Here is a 14,605-nt window from a genome sequence, read left to right on the forward strand (position 1 = left end):
TTCTGCCATTACTGATTGACCTATATGTGCTGTAATTGATTGACTTATCGGGTTGGGCAAAAGCACGCCTCAAGGGGGATGTTCTGGTTACATGATGCTTTGTTTTGAATGTTTTCCTATTGGCTAATATTTGGCAGATCTTGCATGTCCATGTTAGGCATTTTGTATGTTTGCAAAAGCTAGGACTGACCCATACTTTTGTGCTGAGTTTGTGACCCTAAGCATATATAAGGCCTCTGTTTTCTGTACTCCTCAGACTGCCTCATTCAGTTGCTAAGGCTTCTGTGTGACGTAGTCTCACTTATTTGAGTTTAATAAAGATGTCTTTTCATATTTCAGCTTCTGTGCCCAACTTCTTTGTTATCAAGTATTAGTGAGACGCCTGAGAATGAAGATTTGAGTTTCTTCAACTCTCTGCCCCTTCTCTTCCTTAAGTTCCCTCTAACTGCCCCTGCTCTTACATCCGTACCTGTCCCAACTCCCGCTCTGCCCTAGACCCCGCCATTGCCTGCCCTCGTCTACCCCAGAGTGTCAGTTTTCTCTATTCTGTGCCCGATCACTTTCTGCCCCAACTGTTCCTTAAGTTCCCCCTAACTGCCTCTTCGCTTCTATCTGTACCTACCCCAAACACCGCTCTGCCCTTGACCCCGCCAGTGCCTGCCCTCATCTACCCCAATGAGTGTCAGTTCTTTCCACTCTGTGCTCCATCACTTTCTGCCCCATCTGTGCCCCTTCTCTTGCATCGCACCTGCCCCAACCCTACTGTCTGCCTTTGTCTCGCCAGTGCCTGCCCTCATGTACCCCAGTGTCAGTCTCTCCACTCTCTGCCCCATTTGTTCCTCTAACTGCCCCTTCTCTTGCATCTGCACCTGCCCCGGCCTGCCCTTGACCTCGCCAATGCCAACCCTCATCCGCTCCATTAAGCGTCATTTCTTTACACTCTGTCCCCACTGCCCCATATCTGTTCCTCTAACTGCCCTTCTCTTGCCTCTCCATCTGCCCTCACACGCACCATCAATCTGACATATTTACGCCCCTATCCTGCTTCCCTCTGACACTCGAATACTTCCTTTATCTGCCCCTTTTCTGATCCTTTCTCATCCCCCCCAATGGTTTCTTAGTCTCTGACATACTTGCTCCTGCCTAGTTTACGCTCCAGCTGCCCCAGCTCCCTTCCCTAATCCTCCCTGCTGCCTCTCAGCTCCTCATCACCCTGATCACGACTTAAAAATTAAAAACATGACCCACCCCTCTTCAATCTATCTTTCGAGTGTTTATTTTTCATTCTTACTTTTTTCCCCTCGATTTCTTTTATTTCTGTCCGCACCCGTGGTTCCTGTCCTTGTTGCTGTTCATCCTTATCTCGCTCAATTTTTACTTTCTCACTCTTATTCTTCACTGTTCATCCCCTCCTCATATCTTCTTCTGTGTAACCCATCTCGTTTGTTTTCTCTTCACTTCCTCTCTTCTCCGTCATTTCATCTCTTGTCCTTCCACTTTTACAGTTTATTTATTTTTTCTTTGCCCTTTTCTTCTTTCTCCCAAGTTCCCTTCTTTATTGTCGTCTCGATTTACACCATTCATTTTCTTCTCTCCATTTCCTTCCATCTTTGTTCTTTTCCTTTCCTCTTTAATCAATTCTGTTGTCTTTTCCACCATTATCCGGTCTTTCCATTTTTCCTTCCTTCTCCCCTTCCTTCCTCTCCATTTCCCCTTGCACCTGCCTCAGCTCCATTGTTTCGTTTTAAAATATTTATTTCTTTTTCTTTTTCTTTCACTTTCTCGTTCACTACTTCCTATCTCTTTTCTTTCTTCCGGTCACGTTCACTCCCTGTAGTCTCCCCTCAGCTCTTTCCTTCCATCTATTTTCTACCTTCTTTCATTCTTTCTCAGTTCCTTCTTTCCTCTGCTGTAAACTTCGACATCTTTTATATGTCTGCCCCATCTGTTCCTCAAAGTTCTAACTGCCCCTGTATCTGCCCCATGGATTCAGACACGCCATCCGTTCTCCTCATTAAGTTTGAGTAACTCTTGAACTCCTGAAGGTGCTGTATTGTAAACATTGGTGCTTTCCCGGGTGCATTGTGGGTAAATAAATCTTGAGGGACCAATACAGTCACCCCACCTGATGTATTTCGAAGATGCCTCCTGACTGAGATCTGCCATGCTGCTGGGGTTCACTGGACGCAGAGACGCCTGGGGAAACTCTGGGCAGCTTCCTTCTGTTTTTAGGACTTTTATCCATCTGGGTTTTGACAGCGCAGTTGCAAGTGGCCTTTTGTTAACAATATACATACAGGTGGCTTCAGGTCCACCCCTTTCAGCGATTGGCTTTCTTAAAACCAATCTTTTTCAGTCATTGGCTTGAGATTTACCCAATCAGCTTCAGCGGTACAGACCTCTCACCTAATATTGTTGGCTAGGAGTATATCCTTCCGCCTCTCCTTGAACGCTTACATTGCAGGTGGGACTACTTTACAACTCTCTCGTGCCTGCTAATTCCCGCCTGTGTATCTCGCTCCAATGTGCTAACATTCCATGCCTTAGTACATTAAACACGCGCCTTGGCTTTGCCATGGCTTGTTTTCCATAATACTATCCGCACTTGGCACGCCCTGGTCCTGAAGTCTGGGTGGAGCACGGCAGGTGGGAACTTGCAAAGGGCCCGGTATGGGTGTCCCCTTTACGCAGCGGGCGCTGAACTCTTTCTTACGCCCACACATTTTTTTCATATGCTTACACCACCACATCCACCACCACCACATTCACCACCACCACATCTATGTGTGTGTGTGTGGCCCTCTGTGTGTGCGTGTGGTTGCAAATGCAATATGTCTGGCATTTGCGAGAGATTAAGCTATTGCCATTGTAAATGACAATGCCATTTATTTATCTGTTTTCAAAACCAACACATAAATAAAAAGTTTGTCATTTACAATGCCAATAGCTCTAACTTTTGCAAAGGCGAGACTGTTGCATTGTAAATGCTTGTTCATTTCTCTTAATTGACGACAAATCTGTTGGCTTCTCAGGTCTGGTGTTAGCATCTTCCAGAGCTGTGCACCTGGGATTCTGATGTTCGTCCTTAGTGTTAGACTTCAGATTGTATCTTAAAGGTCATCTTAGACTTAGACTTTGAGAAAAAAAGGGGACAGCTGCTGGAAAAAAGCATTGGCAAAGTCAATAGGTTTCACCTACGTGAAATGTACTGGCTTTGTCAAAGTTTTTTTACATGTCAAACATGGCTTAAAGTTACTAAATAAAAAAGCACAATGACGTGGCCAGCCCAGTATTGATCAGGTCATGGTTCCCACCCTCCGCGGAAGCCATGTTGCACAGCAGCGCAGCCTGCGCTGCTGTGCAATATGTCTAAAAGAGCACTGGTGGTGGAAGGGGGTCAAACAAAATGAAGGAGGATGGTCAGGAACACATCGGAGAGCGGAGGGAAGAGCCAGGAGGTGGGTGAAACAAAGTGCAAGTTGAAACAAGAAAGTGTGGGAGGAGCATTGGGAAGAAATAAAAACAGAGGGGGCCAGGGGACTTGGTTAAAACAGTGGGGGGGGGGTTTAAAAAACAGCAGCTGAGAGCAGGAAGAGGGCCGGTGGCTTAAAAACAACAGAGCTGGTGGAGGGCAGGGTGTGGGTTAAAAACAACTGAGTGCGGCAGTGAAGCAGAGGACTGCAAACACTTTTTAATAGTGCTTGTTGGAAAGAAAACAAGCATTTGCAATGCAATAAGTCTCGCAGTTAAGCAATTGGCGTAGTAAATAATGCCTTGTATTTAAGTTTTTAAAAAGAAAACAAAAATAAAAGGCATTGTTATTTACAATGTCAATAGCTTAAACTCACATAACTGCGAGACCTATTGCATTGCAAATGCTTGCTATATACATGTCCCCCAAGAGTACAATCTTTTCCACTGCTTTACCAGCAGGACAGCAAGCATTCAATTCTATTTCTGGACCGGAGGCTCCGATTATGCTCCTCTTTCTTTTACTACTTCAAAACAGCAGCCAATCACAACGTTTTTTGAAACACTACATTTCCCATGCCTCCATACAGTCACCTGACCAACCATAGAGACCCAGCCCTATAGAACTCCTCACATCCCATGCACTTCCTCTTTCTTTGCTGCTTCGCAGCCAGTGAAGTACTCTCTTCATTAGGTCTTTATGAAAGTTTGCGCTATTGTCTGTTGATTAATGGCTTTACTTTCTTGCATTTTTTGGCGCTTCGGACGCTCTTTATGTGTTATTGCCAACTGTTAAGGTATTTTTTTTATACCGTGGTCCTGCCGCACCAATCACGTTTCACTTTTATTTTTTCTACGCCTTGGAAGCGCGCTGCCTACTAACGGGGCATTTGATATCCGGGACTAGTTTTAAGTGAAGCAGGAGAAGGGAGCTAGGACACGTGTCTGCATGCGGCACGGTCCACTTTCTCTTTACACACTGGGCGGCCCTGCTCATGCGCGGAGGCCATTTGTTTGCCTTCCACAAACCGGGGGCTTCAACTGAACATGCGAAGACGCGTTAAACTTCTTCACTGTCCCGGCCCTCGTGTACAGCTCCCAATTTACGCCCTGTTGCCTCTGCTACAGTACAGGGTTGGAAAATGTACATAGGTTCTGCCTAGAGTTCATTGTGCAGACACCCCCTCCACTCTTTATTGACTTCATTACTTTAAATACTTTGCCTATTCTTCCCCGATTGCGCCTTATTGAGCCTTGTTTATGCCTCTAATGCTCGTTGGTCTTTTGCCCTCCTGGGACATCTTGGCTGTGCAGAAAACTTATTTTTGGCTGAATATTACGAAGAGGGCATTATTATGAGGACCCTGCTGGACCTCTGGGGGAAGACGCAGTGGATGCTTTGGATGTTGGGGAGCAGCTTTTAGTCAACAAAGCCCTGGTAAGGGCCACTGAGCCCTTGAACCACCAGCTCTGTGGGTAAGCAAAGCAGCAGGGTTGGCTGCCTACCCGTCCCTTACGTTCCAAGACCAGTGGTAAGGTCTCTAGAGGTCCGCACGCTGCTGTCTTTGAGAGGTTGGCCAACTATCCCACTGCAGATCAGGACTATAGCGCTGCATCCTCTGTTGAAGCACCCGGTCCATTTCAGGATGATAATTTCGGCTCTTCCTCGGACCAAATCTCAGACCACGAAGATGCGTCTGGCCATAACAAACACAAGGAGCGTCACGTAAATCCCACTCCTCAGGCCACGCAGTTTATATTTGAGCCCACTTGAAATTGTCCAGCCAAAATGTACTCCATGGCTCCCTCTGCAAGAAGCGGCGGTCTACGTTCAAACACATATCTGTTAGGCTTTTGATAAAGATGTGCGAGCTCGGCTATGGTCCAAATGGCCTAGCCCTGATCTTCCGGGCAAGGTCTCAGACACCCTCGAGGTTGATCCTACCCTGGTCAAGTACCAAAAAAGTATTCTAAAGATCCAAAAAAAGGGATCCATAGATCCTGGCCGTCCGGTCAGGATAAGCTGCTGGACTTGTCCGGTCCTTTAACAAAGATCCCGGAGCTGAGCTGCCGAGCCAAGGAGTCAGACATTTCCATCGACCCAGTTGAGTTGATAGGTTGGGCGTAACAAGCTATTTGTTGAGTAGGCAGCGTAAACTGTGCCATTTCCAGCAAGAGGTGCAGGTCCATCCTCCTTAAGCTCGAACCAAAGCTCACCGAACTTGCATCATCGGAATCAGGCCAGTGGCACAGGGTCTGCCGTTTGGCCAACCTTTCCTAAAAGAGCTTTTCAAATGCGTGGCAACAATTAGCAGTTTGGATAAGGCACAAGGGCCCCACCGCAAGGTATTTAGCAGGACTGGAAGTTTTAGAGGGTGCATGTTCGGCCGTGGAAACAAACAAGGCCCACACAGAGGTTATTACTATCAGAACCGAGGTGGCTACCAAGACCCAAACAACCCCACCCTCTACTCCTCTCGTCCCCGCTCCAACAAGAATCGATTCCTGAAAGGGCGCTATGGAGACTCTCAAGGCTGCTCCCAGAACTCTGGTATCGCAGGTAGAACTAATTCCGTTTTTAGATGTGATTCAGTCTTTCCTACACGTTTGGCAGACACTTACTAAAGATGCTTGGGTTCTGGAGACTGTTCAGGGCTACAAACAAACTCTACAGTTCCCTGAGACAATCCATTTCCCCTCCAATTATGTATTTCTCCAAACGAGAGCGAGATTCATCTCCTCCGAAGTGGATACCCTTCTTCAAAAGGGTTCCATAGCCTCTGCCTCTCACCCACCCGATTTCTCAGCTGCATCTTCCTGGCTGAAAAGAAGGATGGCTGTTCTCATCTAATGTTGAATCTCAAGGAATTCAATGGCTGGGTTGTCTACCGCCATTTCAAGATGGAGAGCATCCATCTTTTGTGGAATATTCTTCAGGAAGGGGATTGGATGGCTGGTCTAGATTTGAAGAAAGCATACATTTCCATTCAAATGTGTCCACCCCACAGAAGCTTTCTGCAGTTCCTTTGGCAAGACCTTTGTTACGAGAACAAAGTCCTCCCCTTCGGACTCTCATCAGCCCCTTGGTGCTTTCTAAAGCTCCTAAGGCCAGTGGTAGAAGCTCAGAGCTCTCTGGGAGGAGCGTCTAATTATTTATTTAGGCAACAACATGCTCATGGCCCAATGCCCTCAGTTGGTTATCACTCCCTTGAAATGGACAATCATCCTTCTCCAAAATCTGGGTTTTATAGTGAATCTCAAATAACAACTAGAGAGAAAGGGCATGAGCAGGCACTCCTGTACCCCAGTCAATATATTAACAACAACTAAAAAAGATAAGATCTTCATTTCCTTCTGTAAATCACACAGGGACATTGGTTCCCCTTAGGAATATTTTTCTTTAAGGGGTTTCTTTGTTCTTGAGGGGGATAGTAAGAGGTATATATGAAGAAAAAGACACTAAAAAGATTTTTTGTTTAATTATTCGTTTACACTTAGTCACTCCTTAGTTGTTGTTAATATTTTATAGTGAATCCTCAGAAGTCTGTTCTTACTCCATTCTAATGCATAAAATTTCTGGGATTTCAAGTAGATCCCCCCTCCTTTGCCAACCGATTCTCTCTCCCCAAAAAGTCCCGAATATCAAGAGAGAGTAGAGGTAGATTCAGAGCAGGCGGACCGTGTCCTTGGTGTTGTTTGCTCGAGTAGTGGGTTTGTTGGCCTCATCGATACAAGACATTTTCCCAGGTCCCCAGCATTATTGGCGCTTCAGAGATTGAAGATTCGACATCTGCAGAAAGGCCTCAGCTATGCCGAACAGGTCAGATGTTGTGGAGGTTAAATCACATGGAAGCATGGAATGATAGGGCGATATTTGTCTCAACTCCAGAGATTGAGATCGAGTCTGATGCCAGTCGCTAGGGTTGGGAAGCGCATTGCGGCACAATTTCAACAAGAGGTCATTGGTCTCAGGAGGAGCGGTCCCTCCATATCAATTGCTTGGAGCGCCTAGCAATATACTTTGTGATCCGCAGCCTCTCTCCAGCGAGGTTGGGTTGTTGCATACTGCTTCAAATGGACAATATTTTGGCGGTACGCTACGGGAAGAATCTGGGCGGGACGAAATCCTGCATTCTATTGGAGATTGCCATGGATTTTTGTCTGCAGCATTGGATCTCTGTAGTGGCGGAATACCTTCCGGGACAGAGCAATACTGCTGCGGAATGGCAGTCCAGGCATCTTCGGGATTTCAGCAACTGGAGACTCGATCAGAGAGTGTTCCATGCGCTGAATCGCATGTGGGGTCCTTGTGTGATAGACCCGATTGTGCCTCGGCTCAATTGCCAACTCTCAATCTTCTTCAGTTGGCCTCCAGATCCGGAAGCCCAAGCCACAGACTCTTTTCTTCTGGACTGGACTCCGAATCTGTTTAACCCCTTCGATGCTGGTGACGGAACCATTCCATCATCAGTCACGGTTGAGCTGTGCTGATGACGGAATGGTTCCGTCACGACCGCACCCTGTTCTGGAATGTCCAGCACCGGGGAAGAATCTGCGCCGCACGGATGCGGTTAATGCCTTTACCCAGTTCTTGATGATCCCCAGGGTGTTGGCTCAGCTGCGCCATCAACGAGCAGAACTTGTGCTAGCGACACTTTTTTGGAGAGGACGGCCATTATTTCCAGTTCTCCTGGAGCTCACCTGTGCTTGTCTGATTCGGATTCCGTTGTAATCTCCTTCCGCCGCGCCCCCCCCCCCACTCCTCTGCTGTTGATCTTGTCACAATACCTCTCTCTAGTAGCTTGAAGAGTTTTAGGAGCAGATGGAGTGTCCCAAGACTTAGCAGGGGGCTAATGACCTATCAGTCTGGCCTGGTCTTCCAGCACTCACCAACGAAATTCTTCCATTTGGAAGCGTTGGAGTGGCTAGTGCCGTGAAAAGGGGTGCAGATCCAGCTGAAGTAGATTGTTGTTAGGTAGTGACTTTTTTGTCATCCCTGGCATCTGTTGGTATTGCATACAGATCTGTTAACAATTTTAGGTCCGCCATTTTTGCGGGTTATTTATTGGTTGATGGTAAACCGGTAGGCGAACACCCCATTGTCTGTAAGTTACAGAGAGGCATCCGCAGGGTCCCTCTTCCTCTTCTTAAGTATTCTGTTTTGTGGGATGTGTCTGTGGTCGTGCGGTGTTTGAAACCTGGTCTCACAATAAATATATGTCCTGAAAGCAATTGTTGCCCAAACTAACTACGCTATTGTGTCTCATATCTTGTAAGAGGGTGTCAGACGTCCGAGAAACGGATCTTGCAGGATGAGTTTTTTCCTCCGACGGGGTTACAAATGTAATTCATCATCGGTTTCTTATCCTGCTTTTCCAGAGAACCCCAAACTTCATGTGGTGCAGCGTTTGAAAGCATACGAGGTAAGTACTGCTGAATTTCGTACTGATATGAGAGGCCAATTGCTTTCGAGAAATCCTTTCGCTCAGTGGCCTCTGACACTCTTGAGAGATGGGTGCATTGGCTTATGAGTGAAGCTGGGATTCACATTTCCATGTTGGTTGCCCACTCAACGTGTGGCGCACTGGCCTCTAAATCATTTACTTTGAGTTCTAGTTTGTCTGGCATTCTGAAAGCGGCAGATTGATCAGTGGAATCAACGTTCCAGTCATTCTATTGTAAACCTATTGTGGTTGTTGCTTCTGTTGTGGTGACGCAGCTTTAAACAAGCATAATCGGAACCTCTAGCCTGACATAGAATTAAAATTTTCCAACATTATAGACAAGAATTTCTCATTCTATTAAGGACACAGCGAGCTTTATCCCTACCACGATGTATTTATATATCTGTGATTATGTATTACAGTTGATATGTAATCTGATTATTCCTTGTTCCCTCCCTCTTCACTGAATTCTGGTTATGAGATGTCTGTGGTTCGGTAAGTTTTACGGCTTAATATATTGATTACTTACTAGGAACGAGTAACAAATGAAAGTCAGATTATCCAACGTTCCAAGGGAAATGGAGATCCCCTGGTTGGTGAGGAGCTAGTTTACGGCAGAGATGCTCATTGCCCATTGCTGAAAACCATTGCTGAAAACCTTGCACTGGCTTCCAGTGCGTGAACGCATCTCCTTTAAATCATTATGTATCGTCCACAAAACCCTTCAAGGTAAAGGTCCCCAAGCCCTGAGCAGCCTGATACGCCCATACAAACCCTCACGAGCCCTGAGATCTGACCTTGAAAATCTGGTCATAGTCCCCAGAGTCAGAAAAGCTCGCTCGGGAGGCCGTCGCTTCTCGGTAAATGCAGCAAAGACCTGGAACGCCCTCCCTAGACACATCCGCATGGAACCGTCCCTTAGCAAATTCCGCAAATGTCTTAAATTTTTTCTTTTTCCCAAAGCCTCTTCAAAAATTCCCTTGTCCCTCCTCAGAGCCTCTTAATTTCGCATGGTGGCGCTGGGACGCTTACGGGCAGCCATGCGCTTTACAAATCCAATTTCATTTCATTCATTTCATTGAAGAATCATTGGAAGGAGTCCAGATTCCGACCCCTGTTGGGGCTCAAGTACTGTTAGCTGATGCCTTGTTGCAGATGCCTGAACGTTGGTTGTATCCGGCACTGCTAGGTTTTCAGACTGCCTTTGTTTCATTGAACTGAGCACAGAAAGAAAGTTCATGGGATATTGAGGAGTTATATAGGGATGTTGAGGAGTTATATAGGGCTGGGTCTCTATGGTTGGTCAGGTGGCTGTATGGAGTCATGGGAAATGTAGTGTTTCAAAAAAGTTTGTGATTGGCTTTTGTTTTGAAGCAGTAAAAGGAAGAGAAGCATAATCCTCACCCCATGACCTTAACAGAATTGAAAAACTGTCAGGAATGTTGCAAATTTTTGAATTGTTAGTTTACCAACTTGCCAGCCTTCAATTTTTGCAGGGGGTTTCATAGGTATCTTCATACCTTCTATAGCCGCACACCACATTCCATACCGGAATCCTAACTATATTTTACTTAACAAGTTCGACCCACCCTTCCTCAAACTGTTATACTATCAACATGGATTACATGAAGCTGGCTATTCAGCAGTTTTCTGCACCAATGGGAACATTCCAAACAGAAAACTGAAAAGTGACTTTGCTCTAGGAAATACTTTAAAAAAAACAAAAAAAATTAAGCAGAGAGAGTCGATGCTCACGCCAGTAGTAAAGGTTGATCGTAACCTCCTGGCAAGCTTCAACCTAAAAAGCTGGGTGGATGTAGGGAGGGCATCGAACAAAGTAGGGACAGAACAAAAAGGAGTGTGAAGGCAGGGGAGAAGCACATCAGAGAGATAATAACAAGAACTCTGGGGCGGGTACCAAAGGGGAAAAACATGCAAGGAAGAAAGGAAAACATGTACGCTCATTAAGCGCTTGACAAAAAAGGAAAATAGTTCCCCAAAAGTGAGGATTCGAAGAATACAAGTCAGCCAATCCAAAGAATAGCAAAAGACCATGCTTCGGCGAGGAACAAAAAGAAGAGGAAGTAAGAGGAACAATTGTCACCAAGTATGAAGCAAGCAAATTGTACGATAAAGCCAACCAATGGAAGCATTTGACAGACTCTAAACCCACTGTAAGTTCTTGTTATGGCCCACAAAAGATCTTCTGCCACCAGGGGTGGGCACAATGCCAGTCACTGCCTTACCAGCTATGGAAGTGCTGTGAAGGGAATAGGGCTTAGGAGTCCAGTTCTTACTTGAGCATCTACTTCCACCTTGTAGCAAATAACACTAAAAAGTTTCTGAAACGGAAGTCTATGTCCATGAAAGATTTTAAAAAGCATAATGGTCATCAGCCAGGCAGAGCCTGCTCCAAGGCGCTGGAAACTCTGTGGGTGTTTTTTTTTTTTTAAAGAGCATCTTCTCTGTGTGATAAGGGCTCTTAAATGAAAGTCTGTGTTAAATGAGCCAATACCATGTGACAGAAGACAAAAAAAAGTGTGTTGACATATCTGGAACTCAGTTTATCATCATAAAAAAACGTATTGCTAGTATCAATCAACACCAGAAATACACGACTGACATTGCAGCTCACCAACCAAAACAGACTTGGGACTATGCCACAATCCTCAAACTAAGGTCAAGAAGGTACCTAAACTCACAAGTGATAAAAGGTCATACTGATGGCAGATAACGTTTTGTAGCATTAATCTTTTCTGGATTCACATGCTGTGCATTATTCTGTCATCTAATGGTTGGGTTGAAATTCAGCAAAACTACTCCCACTGGTTAGTAACCATTTGGTTCATTAAAAAAAAAAACATTTTACCACTTGACATCGGAACTTTATAATCAACACAATCCTAGGACTGTCAGATATAATAGAAAAGTGGACATTTTAACCTATTGGATGGGGGAGCAGGGTCAAGAGGAAACGGATTTCATGCTCACCTGCCACTGTGTTCCCTCTTTCGCTGGCGCCGTTCTTTCCCCTGGGAGTTATCCCTCTTCCTTCGTGGATGGGAGTTCTGCGGCGAGTCCCGGACACGCTTCCTCTTCTCTTTCGATGCCTGTCTGTCCCTTGAACCAGAGGACCTGCTGCGTCTCCTGCGCTTGGCTCCGCTCCCCACAGACCGGGCCTGCCTGTCCTCAGCAGGGCTACCATGTCTGGAGGCCGAGCTGTTCTCTTTGCGGGGCCTGTGCTTCCTTCTCTCCCCTGAGGCACTGGATCCAGAAGAGCTCGACGACCTGCCTGTCCTCCTCGGACGCTTTTTCTCTCTACCGCTTGACGGGGAGGCACCGCGGACACACTTCATCCTACCTCTGGAGCCACTGCGACTCCTCCCTCCGGGGAGTCCTGGTCGCCTGTCCCTGGTACCAGTTCGTGCCTTAACACGGCCCTCCGGACTGCTGGATCCCGAGCGGCTTCTCCTGCGGGGCTGCTTCTTCCCATTGTCGTTGGAACTTGAGCGGCTCTTTCTGCAGGGCTTCTGCCTCCCCCGTTCCCTGGAGCTACTCCTGGCCCGGGGCTTCTGCTTCCCACGGTCACCAGAGCTGCTGGACCCAGACCGGCTCCTCCTGCCCAGGGCCTTCTGCTTCCCTCGGTCCCCAGGGTTGCTGGGCAGCGGCGGGCTCCTCCTGCCCAGGGCCTTCTTGCCCCGGTCACTGGAGCTGCTAGACCCAGACGGGCTCCTGGGCCCAAATGGGCTCCTCCTGCCAAGGGCCTTCTTGCCCCTGTCACTGGAGCTGCTGGACCCAGACCGCCTCCTCCTGCCCAGGGCCTTCGGCTTCCCTCGATCCCCAGGGCTGCTGGGCCTTAATGGGCTCCTCCTGCCCAGGGCCTTCGGCTTCCCTCGATCCCCAGGGCTGCTGGGCCTTAATGGGCTCCTCCTGCCCAGGGCCTTCTTGCCCCTGTCACTGGAGCTGCTGGACCCAGACCGGCTCCTCCTGCAGGGCTTCTGCTTTCCTATGTCCCCAGGGCTGCTGGACCCAGACAGGCTCCTCCTGCCCAGGGCCTTCTGCTTCCCTCTGTTCCCAGGGCTGCTGGGCTTAAATGGGCTCCTCCTGCCCCGGGCCTTCTTGCCCCTGTCACTTGAGCTGCTGGACCCAGACCGGCTCCTCCTGCCCAGGGCCTTCTGCTTCCCTCGGCCCCCAGGGCTGCTGGGCTTAAATGGGCTCCTCCTGCCCCGGGCCTTTTTGCCCCTGTCACTGGAGCTGCTGGACCCAGACCGGCTCCTCCTGCCCAGGGCATTCTGCTTCCCTCGGCCCCCAGGGCTGCTGGACCCAGGCCGGCTCCTCTTACCCAGGGCCTTCTTGCCCCTGTCACTAGAGCTGCTGGACACAGGAGGGCTCCTCCTACCCAGGGCCTTCTTGCCCCGGTCACTGGACCCAGACCGGCTCCTCCTGCCCAGGGCCTTCTTGCCCCTGTCACTGGAGGTAGACCGGCTCCTCCTGCCCAGGGCCTTCTGCTTCCCTCGGCCCCCAGGGCTGCTGGACCCAGGCCGGCTCCTCCTGCCCGGGGCCTTCTTGCCCCTGTCACTGGAGCTGCTGGACCCAGCGCGGCCCGGCTTTCCTTTCTTTCCCCTGTCTTCGGCTGAGGATGGGCGGCTGCTCCTGTGGGCCTTTCCCCGCTCCCTCCTCTCCCCCGGGCGCTCTCTGTCTTTCAGGCGGGTCGTAGGGGGGCTCCTCCTGCGCGCCTTCTCGCTGTCACTGGAGCTGCTGGGCCTGGGCCGTCCCTCCGCTGGGATACCCGACCCGAAGCGGCTCAGCTCCCTCCCTCGGCCTCTTTCCGGCTCTGCACGCCGCCTCTCCCTCCTCCAGCCCCGGTCACTGCCGCTTTCAGAGTCCGAGGACTGCGGCCTGCGTCGCCGTCTGCTCTCAGCGCCCGAGTCTGACTCCGAGTCCCGCTTCCTCTTCCTGCGCTTCCCGGCCCGCTCCCGGGAGCCCATAGCAGGAGCCGCCGGGCCACTAGTTCATGGATGGGTCTTTCTCCATCAGGCGTCGCCGCGGACACCTAAACATGCGACGAGAGCCAGGAAAGACCCCGCGTGGACAGGGAAGGGCATTGACACAAACGAAGGCCTACAGTATTTAGCTGCTTGAAGGGTCGGCCATATTGCAATGGTTTAACCATATTTATGTAAATTTAGTTTTTCTCCTTAAAAGTGATAACTGATGTTTGATAATGCAAAAGAATAAAGAAAAATCTCCTTGCAAAATTATAAGTGTCTTACTGTCGTGATCTAACCTGTACAGATTTTTTTCTGCAAAATATGCTAGACAAAGGGCAAAAAAAGGGCCTTGTGCTCAATTATCCAGGATGTGCTTGACATGACAGCTTGCAAGGGTGCTGTTTCTACTGAAACATGCCCAGCTTGTGCGCCCCACAGTATCTCACCGAATACCAGTAATATTACACAAGGTCACATTCGTTTTATTTTTCACAGGGAGAAGAAGATTTGTGCAGAATCAGTGTCCACATGGAGCCTCTTCAATGAGTGAGGCCAGATGGTTAAAATGGGGAATCCCATTAAAAAGAATGGAAGAAAAAGCTTTTTGGAGAGTAAAGCAAGTTTTCTATGAATAAAGTCACCTTAACTTAATGGGGTCATGTTGGTTGATAGTGTTACATAGTGGGCTCAAGGCCCAAA

The 14,605-nt window shown here is 48.4% G+C and overlaps 1 protein-coding gene across 1 annotated transcript in view; it reads right to left on the reverse strand.

The window, feature by feature from the left end:
- The window catches only part of LOC147671273 (uncharacterized), a 73,062-nt gene extending 59,105 nt beyond the window's left edge, over positions 1-13,957 (reverse strand). The window contains exon 1 of the mRNA XM_086948108.1: positions 11,907-13,957. Coding sequence (XP_086804234.1) covers positions 11,907-13,903 — 1,997 coding nt within the window. The 5' untranslated portion in view covers positions 13,904-13,957. The remainder of the gene's footprint in view (positions 1-11,906) is intronic.
- Between the last annotated feature and the right edge of the window lie 648 nt (positions 13,958-14,605).

This window comes from Lissotriton vulgaris, unplaced genomic scaffold (assembly GCF_964263255.1).
Source record: "Lissotriton vulgaris unplaced genomic scaffold, aLisVul1.2 SCAFFOLD_1877, whole genome shotgun sequence".
Lineage (NCBI taxonomy): Eukaryota > Metazoa > Chordata > Amphibia > Caudata > Salamandridae > Lissotriton > Lissotriton vulgaris.